The following is a 23711-nucleotide window of genomic DNA, read 5'->3' as shown; positions in this document are numbered from 1 at the left end:
TTCCTCTCTCAACTCAATAGACTCCGTCCTCTTTCAACTGAACTCTTGTAACATAACTTGTGACTGTCTGCTTGTCCACCTGAGAACTAATAAGATGTGAACAAGATAATCCAACTTTCCCAATACCAACCCAATTACCAGAGTTAAGACAGGCCTGCTCTCAAGCTGGGGAAATTAGCCATAGCTCCTCCAACAGAGCCTTTTTCAAACAGGCCCATCCTTTCCCTTCCTATCTCAACTATCCTCCTCCCCTCTCCTGCCTGCTCAACTACTTTATGCTAAATAACCATTTACATCTCCCACTGCAGCAGCACAGCTTATCTACATTTTCCAATAAAACTTCTAAATTGATGGATGTCATTTTAGTGCTCACAGGTCATAACTCATGCTGCTTTCTAATAAAACTGTGTTGTGATGTTATTAGGTCTAGACATGCTATTCTTTTCAACACCATCCCAAAAGCCTGTCCTATTTTCCTTTATTGATATCTATTTAAACACCAGCAGAGTTAGCCTTCCTCTGAGGCATGCTGTATACACATGAATCAGAGGATCAGGCTTTTGAGGTGAAGGAGAGTAAATTCTCATTTGAAGTGTAGACTGACTGCACAAGGAGCAGACATAGACACGTTGGGATGTGTCCTTGTCGGACCACTGAGCGTAAACAAACATAATGCATCATGTAAATATTACACAAACACAAACTCTCTGACCTTACTGTACATCACTTGCGACTTTTTGTAAGGTGTTTTTAGTTAACACATAGTATGTAAGGTGTGTTTTCAGATCCCAGAGATGTCCCACACTGGCCTTGGACTGCCTACCATTCCAAAATGTCCTAAATGTCAAATGACAGTCACTGTCATCAATGAGACAACAAATGACTCCAAATAGCCCTGTTGGTGAAAACTATTTCCCATTCATTCTGTTTTAGGCCTATGTGAAGAGAAATCAATGGGCATGACTTGGTGAAATTAAATTAACATTGTGGAGAGGCCTCAGTGTTCAGGATGAATAAAGGACAAGTCAAGTCTGGATAAGAGGAGGATAGAGGAGAGGAAGATGGAGGAGAGGAGGAGGAAAGGAGGATGGAGAGTGCTTATTACCTGGGACAATAGTTACAGAGGGACAAACATCAAAAGGAATGGTGATATGAGCAGGGAGAGATTGCAGCAACTTCTACAGTATGATTGTTTTGATGTATACAATTAAACCCCCACTGCAGACAAAGCTAATTGCTCCTGTACAGCAAAAATATATCCTGTGATTAAATTGTAATTTAAAAAAAATGTATCAATACCTTTTAATTACATTCAAATGTGGTTCAATGTGACAGAATAAAATGTACAGAAACAATTTTATTTACTGACAGTGCAAGTGGCGGGTCTATATTATAAGTTGCTATAAACACTCAGCATGATGCAACCTTCAAATAAAGACTAACCATGTCTTTTAGATAGCCTATACTGTGGCCAAATGAGTTTGTTAGCCAATCGAAAATTGCAATGAGTGAGAATAAGGTGGTAGACTGAGCTGCAGTAGGAAAACCACCAAGGAGGATGGGAGAATAATGAATTATAAGAGGACTAGTAAGGTTGTGGTATGGAGTGTCAATAAAGCGGTAGGAATATGACACCTGTACCACTGAACAGACTAGATAGTTTGCAGTGGGCTCGCTTTCCATGTTAAGTACAAACAGTCTGCCATTTGGCAGCCCATGGATGAAGCCCATATTTCCTCTCTAATACCTGTCATCTTAAAGGGTAGCAATGTGACTTTGAGTTTTCGCCTTCCATTAACTATATTGCCTTCCTGTCTCGCCGTCCCTCGACAGACAGAGCACTGGACCAAGAATGAGAAGTAATCAATGGGCTGCTGGTTTGGGTGAATTAATATTATTGCTTGGGTTGCACAGTCCTGATTCAACTGACAATGACGGATTAGAGGTGTGTGAGGGAGAGTAATTAAGATGGTTCTTAAGTCAGGCTGATAACTCAAAGAGGCTGACGCCTCAGGCTTGCAGCACACTACTGTCAGACTGCAAACCCTTTCTCATGTAAACATCAGAAATATGATCTTATACCACACAGTAAACAACCTTGAGAAATGATAACAACTTCTAGTTGCGTACACTGTTGACGTGGTCCTATATGACCCTATCTTAATAAGATTTCATACAGGCACATCATGATTGCTGCATTGACGTCATACAAGGCCCCATGCTGTTGTGAGTGACAACTCTTGAGGGCAATTCTACGAAATGCATTTGAAATACATAATATTCCAAATAAATGTTTTTTCTTGGACTAGCTAGTGGACTAGCTAGTGTTTAAGCCCTTTACCACTGGAAAACAATTAAAAGGAATAGTGTTCTGGCATAGGCCTACAGCAAGTAAACGTTTACTATTGACAGCACATAATGTGTTCAAATACTTTATATAATATATTCTAATAACAAGAGGGACAATAACTGCTTGTGACATTTTATTGACAACATTCTTCAAAGTATTCTTTAGACCGGTGGCAATGCTACTTCAGATACCATTTACCTGAAAAGGCTTTCGTGAGAGGCTTTTTATATTCTTCGACATAACTTCTTTTTTTTCATTTTCATTGACCAATTCATTGCTCACTGATCATGCTAGAACATAAAGGATGTTATAAATGTCTGAGTAAAACGGTGAGTAGTAGGTCATGGACCAGAGAATCGGGTGTTTGACTGACTAAGTTGCTAACAGACAGTTGCTAAATGACTGTCTATAAGGTGAAGTAACACCATTACAACATGCAGATGTTGGATGATGAAGTCAGTAGGCAACAAGCAGTCATTACTAAACCCCTTTGTCTCACTGACTCCTCCAGTAGACTAGTTTAGTGAACTGGGCAGGGTTTCAGAGGACAACTGATTCTGATGGCAGGTGGGACATCCCACCGTTGCCCTCCAAAAAGTCCAGTCACATCCAGCTGTGAAAGTGGATTATGTGGCTGCCATTTGACTCAATCTGGATGAAAGTATCTGCAAAGCAAACCACATAACTTAACCATGGAACCACATCACTTAACCATGGAACCACATCACTTAACCATGGAACCACATCACTTAACCATGGAACCACATCACTTAACCATGGACCACATCACTTAACCATGGAACCACATCACTTAACCATGGAACCACATCACTTAACCATGGAACCACATCACTTAACCATGGCTGATGGGGAGTGACTGCAGCATGACTGTTGATGCATGGAGGGCAGAGCAAACAGAGTCTCAGCCATTTACTTGCTCCAATGAGATAAGTTATGAGCCAATCTGACGACCTGGCATTCTTGAGTATTTATCAGATCAGTTGAATACGGTATTCCCACTTACCCAGCCAGCCCTACTCTCCTCTCCTCTGGCAGCATCTGTACATCTATTGATCGGCTGAGTCTCTCGTTCAGAAAGCTGGATCTGTACAGATTATCGATTAGTAATTCTCTCCCTCACAGAAAGCTGAGGGCCTTCTGTCCTCCACATTGATCAACAGTTATCTAGTCTTAGAGCTGAGGATGCTTCTCAGTTGTTGTCATGGTTTCTGAATAGTTCCACCTACTCTCTGTGAGGCTAGTTAAATAAACTGCATGCAAGCTGTGAAGTTTCCAAGAACATTTGTTCTTGTTAAAATATAAACATTTACGCCTGCAACTAGCTACTATTTACCTTTTCGGAAACTCTGGACATGACTCTGTTAACTTCTGAATGACTACATCCCTCTAAGACAAAAAATCCAAAGGACACTGGTGATACGTGGACAGTGGATGGTGGGCAGATACATGTCTCTTGATAAGCTCTGTTCTATATAGGGCTGTCCCCGACAAAAAAAAATCTTGGTCGACTGAAATAAGGTTGTAACGTAACAAAATGTGGAAAAAGTCAAGGGGTCTGAAAACTCTCCCTATGTGTTTTAATAAAATCAACTATATATGCATTGAGCTTGTTTGAGGCTTTACGCTCAATGTTTGATGAAATAAGACACAAATAACTCAAGAGGGAACCAGACATCAAGATAACCAGAAGAAAAAAACCTTAACCTGTCCTCTCCATCCTCTTCCCACTCCTACTGGCTTTCGTAGATTCTGCCGTTACTCTCCTGAAGTTGCCAGTAATAGGCTACATGAGGAGTCGGCAAACTTTCTCATGTGGAATGTCAATTTATCTTACAATTTCTACCAATCTGCGTGCCAGTTATGGTTTTCATATGCACATTTACGTGGAACAGTTTCATTTCAATTAGAATAACGTCTTCATATCTCAAAATCATGTGGTTAATCAAAATTCTATCCAAATCTAAATGAAAATTATACAAACATAAACCTAACTTCTATTGCCATTACCAACTATGTAAAAATAGCCTTTAAAGGCAACAAATAAAAACATTACAGCCTGCAGGTAGAAAATATCCTAATAAAAATAAATATCCTATAAATCACATTGGCTACGCATGGCCTGTCTACAATGAAGTTGAAACATTGTATCAACTATTAACTTGGGTCTAGCCTGAAGCTCCTTGCAACATTGTAGAAAATATTTTGGGCCCTGCCAGTGAGCTCGGGACAGACACAGCTGTAGGCTATTTGAGCAAGGGATAAGAAGTAATCAGGTACGCCTATTTTATGTTGTTTCCACTGGATCAGAGCATGACATTTCTTCCTTTCACGGTGAGTGGTTATCGAAAGGGAGAGAGCTAGAAAGATTTTTAAAATACATTGAGGAATTATTGTCCTTCTCAATGGACGTAAAAACAGACTTTGTTCGTTTGCTGTTTGAGGTGAAGAAAACATTACTTTGAGAAGCTCCAGCTCATTAGTGGTGGTGCATTAAGCCAATCAGAAATATTATCAGATCCTCAAATGGGCACATTTATAAGGCTACATTTACACGCAGGCCAGGTAGTATATAGTTCTACTTCCATACGTAATCAGGTATGCGTCCTTACTCAATATTGACAGGAGCGCTCCAAACAAAATCCAATGACTAAATTGACAAAACTCATAAATGGAATGAAATAAAACAAACTTGTTTCCCACAATTGTAGCATAGCTTGTGCGCTCTCCAAACAACGTGTCCACTCCAACATTGAGAACGGTAAAAGACTGGAATAATAATATATTGAATGCATTAATAGACATTACCGTAACCAAACAAACATTGTAGATTCTAAAATATAAGAATTAACAGTAAATATACTACTGGTGATATATGTAATGGGGAATTGATAGAGACTAACAATCAAATGCAAACAATTCACACAATGAAGTTATGAAACAATGATTGTGCACAAATTAGGGGGAGAGAGCACATTTTGGAGAGAGATGTGCATTGTACATCTTAGCCACACTCCCATTCTGCTTGGACTGTGCCATCCCAGCGGCCTCCGCAATGGATTAGTCTCGGCCTCCACAATGGATTAGTTCACTTAGATGGAACGTGAATAACACAGGTGTCTTGTGTGCCATAAAAAATATATACAGTTGAAGTCGGAAGTTTACATACACTTAGGTTGGAATCATTAAAACTTGTTTTTCAACCACTCCACACATTTCTTATTAACAAACTATAGTTTTGGCAAGTCGGTTAGGACATCCACTTTGTGCTTTATGTTATAATGCTTGTATTGCATTATAATGTTTGTTTTATTCGACAGAATAGAATATTCAGTTAACTATTGCTTGTGTGTTCTACTGAGGAGGGCCTCTATGAGATAGCACTGACAGAGGAGATTTACGATGTCTTTGGGTGATAAAACCTAAAGAGTATTCCAGATAACATGAGGTAATGTTTTTGTGCTACACCGTACCAGGGTGAAACGGTTCCAGTTTGGAGTAGGAGGACCAGACACTGGTCTTTACAATGAAAACTGTTGACACAGCAGTTGCTGTCTGCTATGTAAAATTAACCACCAGACTTCTGATAGGCTAATTGACACCATTTGAGTCAATTGGAGGTGGTCCTGTGGATGTATTTCAAGGCCTACCTTCAAACTCAGTGCCTCTTTGCTTGAAATCATGGGAAAATCGAAATAAACCAGCAAAGACTTCAGAAAATAATTGTAGACCTCCACAAGTCTGGTTCATCCTTGGGAGCTATTTCCAAACGCCTGAAGGTACCACGTTCATCTGTACAAACAATAGTACGCAAGTATAAACCCCATGGGACCGCACAGCCGTCATACCACTGAGGAAGGAGACGCGTTCTGTCTCCCACAGATGAACGTACTTTGGTGTGAAAAGTGCAAATCAATCCCAGAACAACAGAAAAGGATCTTGTGAAGATACTGGAGGAAACAGGTACAACAGTATCTATATCCACAGTTAAACGAGTCCTATATTGACATAACCTGAAAGGCCGCTCAGCAAGGAAGAAGCCACTGCTCCAAAACCGCCAATAAAAAGCCAGACTACGGTTTGCAACTGCACATGGGGACAAAGATCGTACTTTTTGGAGAAATGTCCTCTGGTCTGATGAAACAAAAATAGAACTGTTTGGCCATAATGACTATCGTTATGTTTGGAGGAAAAAGGGGGAGGTTGCAAGCCGAAGAACACCATCCCAACCATGAAGCACGGGGGTGGCAGCATCATGTTGTGGGGGTGCTTTGCTGCAGGTGGGACTGGTGCACTTCACAAAATAGATGGCATCATGAGGGAGGAAAATTATGTGGATACATTGAAGCAACATCTCAAGACATCCGTCAGGAAGTTAAAGCTTAGTCGCAAATGGGTCTTCCAAATGGACAATGATCCCAAGCATACTTCCAAAGTTGTGGCAAAATGTCTTAAGTACAACAAAGTCATGGTATTGGAGTGGCCATCACAAAGCCCTGACCTCAATCCAATAGAAAGTTTGTGGGCAGAACTGAAAGTGTGCGAGCAAGGAGGCCTACAAACCTGACTCAGTTACACCAGCTCTGTCAGAAGAAATGGGCCAAAATTTACCCAACTTATTGTGGGAAGCTTGTGGAAGGCTATCTGAAACGTTTGACCCGAGATAAACAATTTAAAGGCAATGGTACCAAATACTAATTGAGTGTATGTAAACTTCTGACCCACTGGGAATGTGATGAAAGAAATAAAAGCTTAAATAAATAATTATCCCAACTATTATTCTGACATTTCACATTCTTAAAATAAAGTGGTGATCCTAACTGACCTAAAACAGGGAATTTTTCCTTGGATTAAATGTCAGGAATTGTGAAAAACTGAGTTTAAATGTATTTTGCTGAGGTGCATGTAAACTTCTTACTTCAGCTGTATATATACTGTACAGTACCAGCCAAAAGGCACATGAAGCTGGTTGAGAGAATGCCAAGAGTGTGCAAAGCTGTCATCAAGGCAAAGCGTGGCTACTTTGAAGAATCTCCCATATAAAATATATTATATAACACTTTTTGGTTACTACATGATTCCATGTGTTATTTCATAGTTTTGATGTCTTCACTATTATTCTACAATGTAGAAAATAGTACAAAAAAATGAAAGCCCTGGAATGAGTAGGTGTCCAAACTTTTCACTCGTACTATATATATTTTTGCTACTGCTTGACAAAGGAAATCTTGGTCGACCAACAGCCTATCGACCAAACAATCGACTAGTCGAATAATTGGGGTCCTAGTTCTGTATATGCTAGGGACTGTACGTCTGTGCGATGTCTGTTGATAGAGTATGTTCTGTTCTGCAGTAAAACTGTCCCATGTTTCCATTTACGAGGTGCTGTGCTGTGAGCCAGTGACTGGTCCACAGTCTCTCTTAATGGCATGCTGTGACTGCTCCATGAGGCATACTAATGTGCACTCTATGCCCTCCAAAACAACAACATTGCTTCTTAATTTTCTCATTGCGGAAATGATTCGCACAGCCACAGCCAGGCAATGTAGACAATGCAGTGAGGACCCTCAGATCCAGGGCCCAGAGAGAACAATGTCATATTCATACCAGCAGAAACCACTCCTCCTCCTCATTATCACAGCACTGGCATAAATGAAGCACTTTGTCCACTCACTCATCAAAGGGCCCGCCACCAGTCCTTTACTGCTATTTGACTGTTTATTACACTTTAGTTCAACAGCCAATGTTGTTGTTTCAATACTATTTTCAGCATTCATTCACTGACAATTCACTGTACTTTATAGTGAAAATTCCGTTGACAAAAAGGTGGGATGTCTGATTTGTATTCCATCCAAAAATAACTCTAAAGTGAATAGGATGTCAACAATTCCCCTCTCCCTGCCCTTTGACCTTGGCATTACACGTTTATTTAGCAAAAAGCTATTTTACAGAGACAGAAAATAGTTGTATTGTGTTCCCCTGCCGAAGGCTTGAAGGATGGACTATGTATTAGTCTGAAATGACTCCTAGGATGCCTCCCAAATGGAACACTATTCTCTATATTGTGCATTACTTTTGGCCCCCTATTCACTATACAGCGCACTACTTTTGAAAAGTAGTGCAATATAAAGGGAATAGGGTGCCATTTGGGATGCATCCTAGGAGCCTTGAAAGGCTATGCAAGGTCAGTGATGGAGAGACATTCTGTAGGCACCACCAGGCGTAGCCAATGGCCATCCCTTCTGACCAAATGATCTCTCACCCCTCTATAGCTGCATGCCTTCACCCAGTATGACTTCAAGACCAATACAACAGTGGAACCTCAACGAGACTGCTAATTACACTGCAGCTAGATTCCCTGCTTCCCTTCACATTTTAACAGACGGGTTTATCCAGAGCAACTAATGTTAAGTGCCTTGCTTAAGGGCACATCAACAGATTTTTCACCTAGTCGGCCCGGGATATCAAACCAGCAACCTTTCGGTTAAGAGCTTTGGGCTCTTAACCACTAGGCTACCTGCCACCATGTACAGAGGAGCAGTCAGAAAGAGCTCACTGAAAAACATGTGTGTGGACACTGGGTAGCTCTGTCTGAAGAGCTACCCACACAGCTTGAAATGTACTGTCTTACATCAGACAGTAGTGACTAGCAAAACTGCAGTAGCTGATTTTCTTATGGATGTCAACAGTGGCTACCGGATCTTCTCTCTTTCTAAAGTTGTACTGAGAAGAACTACAACGTCTCAGCCTTCCCTTCCCTAACTAAGAGTAACATCAGTTGCTGCCACCACATAAAGTAATGCCCTGCATTATCTAGCAATTAGGGGGAGGTTTATTAAGCAGAATCTAATGTAAATTTAATGAGCTATAAATTCAATTTCTTTAAATAGACGAGTATATTATTGTTACAAATGATGTAGTGAGCCAAATGTACAGGCAGTGAAATATTTCACGAGCTGGCACATATCAATGGGCCATTACCTTCGGTGTCAAATGTAACTTGAAACAGGATAACTGCATTTCACCGCAGGTTGTGAGAACTGTGCAATTTTCCAACCACAGTGCCCACATGATATCAATGGTCCTGTATTTACTACTTATCATTCAAATCTGCTATGAGCATACAGAACAAGTGAAGTGGACAGGATCAGTATCCTGGCCCTACAGTCAACAACACTGTTAAAGCGTTGTATACAGTATACGTGAATAACACAGGACAAGATATTCTAGTAGATGCCAGTTCAGTTACCAAGGCCTGTGAAGGATGAGTGTGATGACTCCGTACAGAGACAGAATACTCTGTTTCAAAGCCAAACCCTTCAACAGCATCTTCAATCACCATCCATTTCACACATAGAAAACTGTATGACAAACATAAGCACAATAACAAGCATACGTTTACTTTGTTTATCAGAGAAACACACCAAAAGCAGTACAGGCCTACTTAAGGCTCCATGACCGCTTCTATTGATCCATTTCACCATCATTCAGCACTGATGAATGAGGTGGAGCTGACAATAAAGAAGCATTATGCAACCGTCTGAAATACCATGATCAGATCACAGCTGATATGTATTATAATAGAAGAACCTCCTGGAGAGATAGAGGGACCCCTTGGAGATAGAGGACCCCTGGAGATAGAGGACCCCATGGAGAGATAGAGGAACCCCCTGGAGAGACAGAGGTACCCCCTGGAGAGACACAGGAAACTCCTGGGGAGATAGAGGGACCCCCTGGATAGACAGCAGAACCCCTGGAGATAGAGGATCCCATGGAGAGATAGAGGAACACCCTGGAGAGACACAGGAAACTCCTGGAGAGATAGAGGAAAACCATGGAGAGATATAGGAAACCCCTGGAGAGATAGAGGAACCCTTGAGATAGAGGAACCCCATGGAGATAAATGACCCCTGGAGAGATAGAGGGACACCCTGGAGAGATAGAGTGACACCCTGGAGAGACAGAGGAACTCCCTGGAGAGACAGAGGAACTCCCTGGAGAGATAGAGGGACACCCTGGAGAGATAGAGGAACCCCATGGAGAGACAGAGGAACTCCCTGGAGAGATAGAGGGACACCCTGGAGAGATAGAGGGACATCCAGGAGAGATAGAGGAACCCCATGGAGAGACAGAGGAACTCCCTGGAGAGATAGAGGAACTCCCTGGAGAGATAGAGGGACACCCTGGAGAGATAGAGGAACCCCATGGAGAGACAGAGGAACTCCCTGGAGAGATAGAGGAACTCCCTGGAGAGATAGAGGGACACCCTGGAGAGATAGAGGAACCCCATGGAGAGACAGAGGAACTCCCTGGAGAGATAGAGGAACTCCCTGGAGAGATAGAGGGACACCCTGGAGAGACAGAGGAACTCCCTGGAGAGAGATAAAGGAACCCCCTGGAGAGATAGAGGGACACCCTGGAGAGATAGAGGGACACCCTGGAGAGACAGAGGAACCCCCTGGAGAGACAGAGGAACTCCCTGGAGAGAGATAAAGGAACCCCCTGGAGATAGAGGGTCCCCCTGGAGATAGAGGTATCCCCTGGAGAGATAGAGGAACCCCCTGGAGAGACAGAGGAACCCCCTGGAGAGAAATATGAAACTCCTGGAGAGACAGAGGGACCCCCTGGAGTGATAGAGGAACCCCCTGGAGAGATATAGGAAACCCCTGGAGAGATAGAGGTACCCCTTGAGAGACAGAGGAACCCCTGGAGAGATAGAGGAACATCCTGGAGAGATAGAGGAACTCCCTGGAGAGATAGAGGGACACCCTGGAGAGATAGAGGGACACCCTGGAGAGATAGAGGAACCCCATGGAGAGATAGAGGAACTCCCTGGAGAGATAGAGGGACACCCTGGAGAGACAGAGGAACCCCCTGGAGAGACAGATGAACTCCCTGGAGAGAGATAAAGGAACCCCCTGGAGAGACAGAGGAACTCCCTGGAGAGACAGAGGAACATCCTGGAGAGATAGAGGGACACCCTGGAGAGACAGAGGAACTCCCTGGAGAGAGATAAAGGAACCCCCTGGAGAGATACACTATTTACAAGATGCTTTCAAAATGATTTTAAATCTTTATTTTTGTATCGCTCCATATCAGCTATCTGAGCAGCTTACCAATCGCTGCAGCTGTACACAGCCCATCTGTAAATAGCCCATCCAACTACCTACCTCATCCCCATATTGTTTTTTGGGGGTGAAGTAGCTCTTTTGCACACCAGTATTTCTACTTGGACATCATCATCTGCACATCTATCACTCCAGTGTTAATTTGCTAAATTGTAATTACTTCGCTACCATGGCCTATTTATTTCCTTACCTCCTTACTCCATTTGCACACACTGTATATATATTTTTCTATTGTGTTATTGACTGCACTTTTGTTTATCCCATGCGTAACTCTGTGTTGTTGTTTGTCACATTGCTTGGCTTTATCTAGGTCAGGTCGCAGTTGTAAATGAGAACTTGTTCTCAACTGACCTACCTGGTTAATTAAATAAAGGTGAAATATCTATTTTTTTTTTTTTATAAAAATCTTTCCTTTCAGATATTAACCAACCAGGCTTGATGTCAAATAAATGCCTGCCAAGCCTAGTCCAGCTAAGCAAGATCTTGTTAGACTTTGTGTCACGACTTCCGCCGAAGTCGGTCCCTCTCCTTGTTCGGGCGGCGTTCGACGTCACCGGCTTTCTTGCTACCACCGATCCACTTTTCATTTTCCATTTGTTTTGTCTTTGTTTCACACACCTGTTCATTATTTAACCCTCTGTTCCCCACATGGTTTTTGTGAGTGATTGTTTGTTGTATTGTGATCCGTATTGTGTGGCCGTGTATATTACGTGTATATACTTTGATTTTTTAGTAAAAGTGTTGCTATTACTCATATCTGCTGTCCTGCGCCTGACTCATCTCACCAGCTACACACAGACGACCTTACACTTCGCCCTTCTCTTTGGTGCTCTACTCTCACTATAAAGGCATACAGTTCCTTCAAAAAGTATTCAGACCCCTTGACTTTTCCCACATTTTGTTATGTTACAGCTTCATTCTAAAGTGGATTAAATATCGTTTTTTTCTCAGCAATCTACACACAATGCCCCATAAAGACAAAGCAAAAACAGGTTTAACAATTTTTGAAAATGTATGACAAATAAAAACAGAAATACCTTATTTACATAAGTATTCAGACCCTTTGGTATGAGACTCAAATTTGATCATCCTTGAAATGTTTCTAAAACTTGATTGGAGTCCACCTGTGGTAAATTCAATTGATTGGACATGATTTGGAAAGGCACACCCCTGTCTATAAAAGGTCCCACAGTTTACAGTGCATGTCAGAGCAAAACCCAAGCCATGAGGTCCAAGGAATTGTCCAAAGAGCTCCGAGACAGGATTGTGTCGAGGCACAGATCTGAGGAAGGGTACCAAAGAAATTCTGCAGCATTGAAGGTCCCCAGGAATACAACAGCCTCGGCCAAACTGACCAATCGGAGGAGAAGGGCCTTGGACAGGGAGAGTGTCCAGACAGAAGCCACTCCTCAGTAAAAGGCATATGACAGCCCTCTGGAGTTTGCCAAAGGCACACAAAGACTCTCAGAACACAAGAAACAAGATTCTCTGGTCTGATGAAACCAAGATTGAACTCTTTGGCCTGAATTCCAAGCATCACGTCTGGAGGAAACTTGGCACCATCCCTACAGTGAAGCATGGTGGTGGCAGCATCATGCTGTGGGGATGTCGTTCAGAAGCAAGGACTGGGAGACTAGTCTGAATCGAGGCAAAGATGAGCGGAGCAAAGTACAGAGAGATCCTTGATGAAAACCTGCCCCAGAGCGCTCAGGATCTCAGACTCGGGTGAAGGTTCACCTTCCAACAGGACAACGACCCTAAGCATATAGGCAAAACAATGCAGGGGTGATTTCAGGACAAGTCTCTGAATGTCCTTGAGTGACCCAGCCAGAGCCCGGACTTGAACTCGATCAAACATCTCTGGAGAGACCTGAAAATAGCTGTGCAGCAACGCTCCCATCCAACCTGACAGAGTTTGAGATGATCTCCAGAGAAGAAACTCTCCAAACACAGGTGTGCCAAGCTTGTAGCGTCATACCCAAGAAGATTTTATACTGTAGTCGCTGCCAAAGGTGCTTCACCAAAGCACTGAGTAAACGGTATGAATACTTTTTTTAATAAATTAGCAACAATTTCAAAAAAACTGTTTTTGATTTGTCATTATGGGGTATGTTGTGTAGATTGCTGAGGTTTTTTTCTATCAATTTTAGAATAATGCTGTAACGTACAAAATGTGGCAACAAAATGTGGTCAAGGGGTCTGAACACTTTCCTAAGGCACTGTATCTAAATGGTATCCTACCAAGCCTGGTCAACTTTGTTCCTAACAATATGTGGGAGTTGTTACAGCTGTACAGTGTTTCTAGGTCAGCAAATCTCTTGTTCTCCTCTCCCTGCATTTATTTATGCAACAAAAATCAAATAAATGAAAGATCTGCATCCATAGGTCTTTCTTGGCTTGGAATTTTTCTTCCCCACAAAAAATGCTATAATCTTCTAATCTTGCACCACTTAGGATATTGTATTGGCAGGGTAGCCAAGTGGTAACCGAAAGGTTGCAAGTTCAAATCCCCGAGCTGACAAGGTACAAATCTGTCATTCTGCCCCTGAACAGGCAGTTACCCACTGTTCCTAGGCTGTCATTGAAAATAATATTTTTTTCTTAACTGACTTGCCTAGTTAAATAAAGGTAAAATACAAAAATATAAATTGGAAGCTATTGGGTATTCTGCATGCATTCTGGCATTTAACCCAGAGAGAGATTAATTCAATTAACGGTGACAAGAGAGTGAAGCTCTAAAATACGGTGAATGGTGATCAACCACTACTCAATGCAGACTACACTCCATTCAACAGTCCTCCATTGAAAACCTGTAGTTTACCATGTTACCTCAGTACACATGTACAGTACCTTCAGAAAGTACTCACACTCCTTGACTTTTTCCACATTTTGTTGTGTTATAGCCTGAATTTAAAATGTATTACATTTAGATTTGTTTTCACTGGCCTAAACACAATACCCTATAATTGTGCAAATGTTGCACAATTCAGGTGTGGAAAGCTCTTAGAGACGTACCCAGAAACACAGCTGTAATCGCTGCTAAAGCTGTTTCCACAAAGTGTTGACTCAGGGGTGTGAATACCTCTGTAAATTAGATATTTCTGTATGTAATTTTCAATACATTTGCCAAAAATGTCAAAAACATGTTTTCGCTTTGTCATTATGAGGTATTGTGTGTAGATGGGTGAGAACACAGGCTGTACCACAACAAAATGTGGAATAAGTATGAATCATTTCTGTAGGCACTGTATTGCTTTAGACATTTCGCTTTATTTTTGATAGGCTTCTGAGCAACAAACGGTGTAATCCTGTATAGACCCCCCCACCCCACAAACATCCATCCACACACACACACACACACACACACACACACACACACACACACACACACACACACACACACACACACACACACACACACACACACACACACACACACACAGACAGACACACACACACACACACACACACACACACAGAGAGACCTGTTGATTTTGCATTGCGAGATTTAAAGGCTACCTATGAGCAACATAACAGACCTGTAAAGAATGTTATGCTCATCATTTAAAAAATTATGTATCTTACAAATTGACTGCTTATTAGCGACAAACCATGAGGCGAAAAAACTACATTTTAGGCTACTGTCCACACTACAACACTAGCGTAAATTAAATGATTATGAAAATATCTTTGGCTACAGTGTCTGAGGCTGATTATATGAAATTATACTGGCGTGGTTCTGGACGTCATTTACCTTGTAGACTAGTGCATGCACCGTATCAGCATATCAGTCTATGTAGCCTACAACTAACAGGAACAGTCAGGCAGGTCATACATTCCTTGCAATCCAACAACTCAAGAGATTTCTGGGTCCATCAGTGTCCTATTCGCCGGAAATAATACGTAGACAAGCTCTAACTGTGAACCTGTATAATAGGATAATAGTAAGGAGGTATGTTGTGGGTAGGAGCCAATGCGCCGAAACCTATTCACCGCAGCGGTGACATGAGTGTAGTTTACTGTATGTAGCTGCATTGCGTGTTTTTCAGCGCACTAAAGTACTAGAGTATAATAGGCATTCGAGTTATTGAACATAAATATTAGCCACTGTGAGCATTTGCAATACATTTACCCTGACCACTCTGTTTATGTTACACCGAGGAAACTTCCACTGGCAATTATGTGGAACATAGAAGTTACAGTGGTAGCTTGACGTTACACTGTAGCCTATGTTATTTTTTATGAATGAAAATAGTAGGCTATTTGTTGATAATCTCATTTACTAATTTTACCACTTTGAGGTGCAACATAGCCTACATAACAGGCTACTTTCAGAATATAAAAAGGACTGACATGCTATCCAAAGGTCCCCCAAAAACAATGGCATGTTGTTTTGTATATAGGGACACGGGTTACAGCAGAGACTACATAGAAAACGGTGCAAGTTGAAGTAAGATCAAAAGAAGCTAAGTGAAGATGCTGAGATTTAGGAGAAGCTCATCGCGCATCGCGCACCAACCATTTCAAGTTTTAGGTATGTTCTTTCACTCCATGAGCTCAAACATTTTTGATACACATGCATCATGAGTAAGTAATCCTACCTTTTAGAAGAAACGCTGCTGAAATCACGAAAACAGAGAGAGAAATAGTGAGAGATCCGTTTCCCGTGATCGCCATGTTGGACAGCTGCTCGAGACTGGCGGCACTAAATCACCTAGAGACAGCCATCGGATGCGAGAGGAGGGAGGGCGCAAATAGGGACTCATCTATCAAATAACACTGCGTGATTTTTAGAGTTACTTACATTATGTTTTGCATAATTCCACCCATAGTTCAGTATTTGGGATGTGTGATTTGTGGCAAATGTCAAGTTTAGGCTAAAATACATATTAAAACATGCTTATAAACTGTATAGCCTATATGCATGAATGATCTATGTTGTGAATTATTCGTAGTTCAATTAACATTTAATCGGTTATTAAAAATACGTATTATATAGTACGCTGTTATTTTCTGTTATGTCTTTATACCTAATACTGATTGAATTTGCTGTCTATGCTAAACCCCTTATTCAAATGAGTTTATTACTTGTTTCCCTATGATACGAGCAGTAATGTGTCAATAACAGTGTTTAATTGAGCTGTTTCATTAGCTGTCAGAATGTCTATCACGATCATAGATCACGATTCAGAAAACATCGTGCAGTTACAGTTTGTTTTATCGGGTAGTAGGCTACCTTCACAGTTTGACTTTAACCTTCGTTACTCAAAGAGCGCCCCCTACGCTATACCCTGAGCGAAGCAGTTTGTAGTAGGCAGTATCCCTATAGGCTACACTATATGGGATTCAGTTTTAAATGTGTAAGAGCATCACCAGGAAACCTTGTTCAGTACAAAACAGGTAATTAATGTATTTCAAGCACATGTCTATCTAGAGGGTTAATCTCAAACAATAGTTTTGCTAATAGCTAGGCAATAAACAATCTAGTTCACCAGTTTGCTCTCTAAAAATAGCTGATAGAATATTCTACACAGTGCCTTTGCATCTCTCTCTCTCTCTCTCGCGCTCTCTCACTCTCTCTCACTCTCGCTCTCGCTTCCTTGCTCTCTCTCTTCTCTCTCTGCAATAACTACACTTATCAGTCTTATCTTCAACAAATAGACCTGGGTGAAATAGTGTCACAAGGAAGTGTGCATGAAGGAGTCTGCATGATAATGTTGAATATCATTTATCTTTTATGGTGTCAAAAAGAAGCCAGGACAGCTAATCTATTCTCTGAGAGTTTGTGTCAGTCCTCATTTCAGGGGATGAGCAGATACCATTTTAGAACTTCACTCTAATGTCTGAGCCGTTTCTATCGCTACAGATTGAATTCCCTCCCATAAAATTCATTTCTGATGTCATTATTCCTGGCAGTTTGCCAGCCCTGCCTGTCACTCAGATATATACACAAGGTATTTTCCTGCTGCTACTTTGTTTACTAGGAAATGAGATGATAGGCAGCTGTCAGGGATTGTATTGCACACATTATTCTGTAATAACCCTGCATTTACATTATTGGATTTATTAGAATATTTCTGGTAGAGTTATTCTGAGACAGTTTTGTGAGCTTGGACATAAACAAGGGACTTTGTTATATGCCCTAAAACAAACCATAGGGTTTAATGTATGTCAGAGTCTGTTGCCTACTTCTGATGAGAATCCAACATGATTTTAAATGATCTTTCATATATAACCTTGCAGAGTCCTAGATAAAATATTTTACAACAAAAGGCAAGTTTTGGACAGAACTATTTATTTGTTATTGCACTCCCAAAACTCACACATACATCCAAACGTATGTTGTACCGGCTTCTCTCTTTTGCAGTTTTGCAGGCTCCTGCCACTTGTGTGTGTCTTTCCTGCGCTCATGAGGATAGATGAGGTTCCTGGGTCTCTCTGAGGTGCCGACCGACCATCTTTCCCCCAGCAAGATGAATAATGGATGGGACTGGATCAGATGACTGACTCTCTTCATGTGGGTCCTCTGTAGTAATGACCAGCCTCAGTCTACTCTGTGTGTGTGTGTGTGTGTGTGTGTGTGTGTGTGTGTGTGTGTGTGTGTGTGTGTGTGTGTGTGTGTGTGTGTGTGTGTGTGTGTGTGTGTGTGTGTGTGTGTGTGTGTGTGTGTGTGTGTGTGTGTGTGTGTGTGTGTGTGTGTGTGTGTGTGTGTGTGTGTGTGTGGTAGAAGGTGCCCATGGTGTCATTGGGTTCTCTGGAGAGAAAAGGACCAACAATGCATACCAACAGAATTGGTTCAGAGTTTGTTTTTTGATTCACAAATACCTTGTGTCTATGGCTAGACATTATTGTAAAGGTTTTATTTATCAGATAATCTCTATCAATGTTATCTATGCAGTGCAGTAAGTGCCATGTTCATTTGGATAGGAGCTAAAATAGTTGATTGAAAACATTCTAGTTAAAAATTAATCTGACCCACCCCTCCAATAAACATTTGATAAGAAATGCAATGCATTTTAAAATAAAAATTTTCTGTTGTTTTTCTTGAAATCAATCAGCAAACATGACTTGAATTATTTGAGTTGGTAATCTTTTTAGCTAGTCAAACAGTTTTACCATGAAAACAAGTTACTTCTGAAAAAATGATTCAATCAGACCTTTAAGACAACCCCAATAGCATGAGAGAGAACAGGGCTTATAGAAATGAAATGCACATTTTATCTTGCTTAAACCATGTAAGTAGGTTGGAGGTGCATATGATAAATTCAATTTGCAACGATTGATGTCACCGCTTTAGTAAATATGTGTTACACCTGTGCTGGCTTGTCCATTTCATTAGTCAGAAGGTGTTTCACCTGTGCTAGCCCAGGTGATATTTAGTGTCTGGCCCAGTGCTTGAGAGCTTGAGAAATGTTGGGGGAGCTACACTTCACGTCAGCGGAGATGCGATTTCGAGCTCAACCTATTTAAGTTTGAAAGACGCCGGATTTTTTGTTGTTTCCCTTGTTTGTTTTGCACCATATTCCAGTGTTGTGAGTTTTCCTTTTAGTTGCAAACCTAGTGGGTTTAGTGTCTTGGTGTTGGGTGTCCTTTAGAACCCCTTACTAGTGGCTTTGACAACTTTCAGTGGACACCCACATGGGTGCCTTTCAGAACCCCTTTCAAACATCTTTCTGTTTTGTTTTGGTTGTCAAAGTAATTTTCTTTGTTAGTTCCCTTTGTTGTGAAAGACATATTGAGTTTGTCTTGTGGGAATATAACAATTGTACCTGAAAAAGGAATCTGTGTGTATGTGTGTGTGTGTGTGTGTGTGTGTGTGTGTGTGTGTGTGTGTGTGTGTGTGTGTGTGTGTGTGTGTGTGTGTGTGTGTGTGTGTGTGTGTGTGTGTGTGTATGTGTGAGAGAGAGAGAGAGAGAGAGAGAGAGAGAGAGAGAGAGAGAGAGAGAGAGAGAGAGAGAGAGAGAGAGAGAGAGAGAGAGAGAGAAAAGGGGAGGGAGAGAGAGTAAAAGAGAGAGAGAGTGACATGTAGCATCCTATCTCTGACCTAATACATTCATTAAATATAATTTAATAAATAAATAGTTAAATCAATTCTAGTTGACCAACTGCTATACAACAACATTCAGCTGGATTTGATTACCTACCTTAGGTTACCCTTCTACTTGACAGTTGTCAATCATGTTAGATTAGCTCAAAGCCTGAACACATATAAATAATCTCCCACATTTTCCACTACTGTTTCCCCCAAATGTAGCTGATTATTCCTGAAAACTCTGCATACATTTTTTATATAAAAGTATGATTGATAGAAAGGTCAAACAACTCCCGGGCATTTATTCATTTGTTTAATTTGCATAAGAACATTAGCTCTATGTATAATGAAGTATCATAAACTATAATTACTTTAGTGTTCTGTCATATTCACTGCCACATTTTCACATACTAATTGATGAAATCATTCTATAAAGTTAGGATAGGAGAGGAAATCCCTTCAGACTTTTCCATAGTCTGGTTTTATGACCAGTTGCAGAAACTCCGTTACAGATTTTTCAGAAATTCTTTTACGGATTGGTAACGGAATTTAGAGTTTTAATCACTCAATAATTCATAAACAAAATTGATATCAGTAAAAACACTATAGCTAATTAACAGGTCTCCCTTTATTGTTACTTTTGTTTACTTTCATTATCCTCCCTCCACATGAGGGAGAGAAAATAGATTTTTGTAACGGAATTTCAAGGCAAAAAGCAATGTTTCTCCTAGAGTAGATGTCTGCATGTACACTGAAATCGAATTAGCATAATCAAACATCACCATCAAAATCTCTCTGTTTTTTACTTCTCTTTTTTTTTTTTTTTTTTTTCCGCCTTTATTTAACCAGGTAGGACAGTTGACAACAAGTACTCATTTACAACTGCGACCTGGCCAAGATAAAGCAAAGCAGTGCGACAAAAACAACAACACAGAGTTACACATGGAATAAACAAACGTATAGTCAATAACACAATAGAAACATCTGTATACAGTGTGTGCAAAGGAAGTAAGGAGGTAAGGCAATAAATAGGCAAATAGTTGCAAAGTAATTACAATTTAGCAATTTACACTGGCGTGATATATGTGCAGATGAGGATGTGCAAGTAGAAATAATGGTGTGCAAAAGAGCAGAAAAACTAAAACAAATATGGGGATGAGGTAGGTAGTTGGTTGGATGCGCTATTTACAGATGGGCTTTGTACAGCTGTAGCAATCGATAAGCTGCTATGACAGCTAACACTTAAAGTTAGTGAGGGAGATATAAAGTCTCCATCTTCAGTGATTTTTGCAATTCGTTCCAGTCAATGGCAGCAGAGAACTGGACGGGAAGGCAGCCAAAGGAGGTGTTGGCTTTGGGGATGACCAGTGAAATAAACCTGCTGGAGCGTGTGCAACGGGTGGGTGTTGCTATGGAGACCAGTGAGCTGAGATAAGGCAGAGCTATACATAGCAAAGACTTATAGATGACCTGGAGCCAGTGGGTTTGGCGACAAATTTAAACTAGAGACTTCCGCTTGGGCTACGTCTCAATCCACCTCATCTACCGATGTCGGCCTTCCGAGTCGATATTCACGGAATAATAAGGAATTCCCCTCAACCACGTCCACAAATTGGGGAAAACAAACATTCTTTCCCACTGAGCCCCAGGGTAAAAGAGCCAACTTCATCGTAGATTTTATGTTATATAGAAATAACAAAACATGCCGAAAAGCTGCTGTATTGTTCAAGGTACGTGTGACCAGGTAAAAAATTCTGACCTACAGTTCGCAATGCTCCCACGTAGGGAAATAGAGCCTGCGAGAAGAACCCTTTGGCTTCAGGCTATTCAGCGTGGGAGAGTGGGAAATGTGGGGACTTGGGGCCGGATTCACAAAACCTTCTTGAAATTTCTCGTTTAAACACCTCTTAGGGATCCCTTCACCACCATTTCCGCTCGGATCCTGTTAACGGGATTGATTTGACAACATCCAGTAAAATTGCAGTGCGCACTAGCGACTCCTGTGGAGGGAGCCAACTAAAACATGTTTATCCTCTAGACATAAAGCAAAAAAATAAATGTAATAAAATGTGAATATCAACACTTTATTATAGTGGGCCAAATCCTATCATCCTGTCACATAGGCTTATTTATTAGTTTCAAGCACGTCACTAATGTCAATGCCACATAAGAAGATATTTACAAAGTTCTTAAGAAAGATATTTACAAAGTTCCTAAGATAACTACGAATTCCTAAGAACATTTTGAGGAATGGCATTTACGAACTATCTTATGAACTTCTCATTTTTTGTCTTAAGCGGCTTCTTAATTTTTTTCTTAAGTAATATTTTGTGAATCCGGCCCCAGGTAATGTGGAAAAGTCATCTTTAGACATGTACTTTTGTTAAATGTAGTTTTGGAGTTGACTAAAATAAACAGACAATAAGAAAATTGTGTTTGAAAAAGGTTACGTTTTTTGCTGTGAGCCAATGGGGTAACCTAGGTAACAACAGGTGGTTTTCGCCACAGGCGGGCAGGGCCTCAACATTCTAATCTAATAACGACTGGAACTATGATGATGGACCAAAAATGCTTCTCCAATAGAAATTTCTGATCACACTTCTAAGCGGTGTCATGTCAATGTTGGCTAGCTATGCTTATGTGCAGGCAGTCAAATCAAAGGCACCCCTCCGATATAAAGTTGTTTAAGACAAAAATTAAAACCCGTCAGTTTTTCACTTTCACGAGGTTGGAGTAATAACATGTTCAACTACTTACGACATTGGCTCGAATCTAGGTTGTGCCTTTAGATATCGAGAAAATGAACAACTAAAGAAGATTTTGACACAACTCTCATTGACTTCTCAAACCTCAAACCTCGGCCTGGTCTTCTCGGTCTGTTTCACAAGCGTTCCAGGAAGTTTCGCGATGTCGCGCCTCTGAGTTTCCAAACTCTGTGCTACAGCTTTGTTTGTCAGACAAGGAGACATCCCCAAAAAATCAGTCTTCTCACAAAAAGATCTGTCAATTCCGAATGGTTTGAGTTACAAAAGTCTCATCTGAAGTTCCTGATACTTTTTCCTATAGCTTTCCAATATCTCTTAGATGCATTTTAGACACCTCAAGCCATACTTCCTTTTGATTTATTTTTAACCGTCTGTTTTGCCATGTATGAATGTGTTATTCAATATGTTGCTATGGGCTAATAACAGTAAGGCCAAGCAAATTCAATGTTGCATCAAATAATTTCTAAATATTTTTTGGGTGATACCTACAGGGGTCGTAAAATTCTAAATCAAATAGCTAAATGATCCATGCTATGACCGTTTTAAAACAGTTTCATGTTAGCTTAGTAGAGGCTTAGACTCTTAGAGTCCCCTGATTGATTATAGACCCAGAAATTGAATAAATTGTTCTATTAAAATAATAACAAAGCTCATAAGCAATAGAATGGCAAAAGTCTTACCAGACTTGATACATATCAATCACACAGGGTTTATTAAAACAGACACTTATAAAACAAATACAAGAACCAGTAGTGGTGTGTGGGTAAAATCGCTGGGGAAGCCAATCCTGAAAAAGAAAGCCATATTACAACCTATGTGTGATAATTGCTCTATAACCTGTTAGTTCATATGTCTTGCGACCGTGATAAATATGCCTAAAGCAGAGACAATAAGAAGAGACAGTGTCAGAATATATTCAACGGAACTGGAAAGCAACCTCTTTGTCCAGTGAAGTCCACAAAGCATATTGCGTTTAACAAACAGTTACCGCAGTTACAGCATAGTCAAGCAAGTTGTTTCTGACATTTTGGGACGACTAAATAACTCTTGATTAAAAACGACATAGATTTACTGCAAGTCGCAAAGAAAACAGGAGCTGCCTCCACTCTTCCAGCACCATTTCAAGTTCAACATTTCAACAACATAAAAAACCTGTGATGAAAATGCGCTTTTCTTATAATTCATTTCTGTGTTCTATTCATGTGTTGTTCTAATAACCAATTTCTGTATTCATGCAAGTAACTGATTTAACTAAATCATGCAAACATTACTTGTCTGTGTATAGCCGTATATAAGACAACTGCTGGACTTCCCAAGCAGAGCTCCTGATTGACATGTGTACTATGGTGCATTGAGTTGGTTGGAACCTCTCCATCGCGCTGACAGTAAACAATGATTCATATTAGGATTTACTTCAA

The 23711-nt window shown here is 40.7% G+C and overlaps 1 protein-coding gene across 3 annotated transcripts in view; it reads right to left on the bottom strand.

The window, feature by feature from the left end:
* Positions 1-16210, bottom strand: part of cadm1b (cell adhesion molecule 1b) — a 154447-nt gene extending 138237 nt beyond the window's left edge. For all 3 annotated transcript variants that reach the window (XM_031790890.1, XM_031790892.1, XM_020503316.2), the window contains exon 1: positions 16098-16210. In XM_031790890.1, coding sequence (XP_031646750.1) covers positions 16098-16173 — 76 coding nt within the window. In that variant the 5' untranslated portion in view covers positions 16174-16210. The remainder of the gene's footprint in view (positions 1-16097) is intronic.
* Between the last annotated feature and the right edge of the window lie 7501 nt (positions 16211-23711).

This window comes from Oncorhynchus kisutch, linkage group LG15 (genome assembly GCF_002021735.2).
Source record: "Oncorhynchus kisutch isolate 150728-3 linkage group LG15, Okis_V2, whole genome shotgun sequence".
NCBI lineage: Eukaryota > Metazoa > Chordata > Actinopteri > Salmoniformes > Salmonidae > Oncorhynchus > Oncorhynchus kisutch.
Note: the sequence above shows the minus strand (reverse complement) of the source record. Positions and strands in the feature narration are given on the sequence as shown.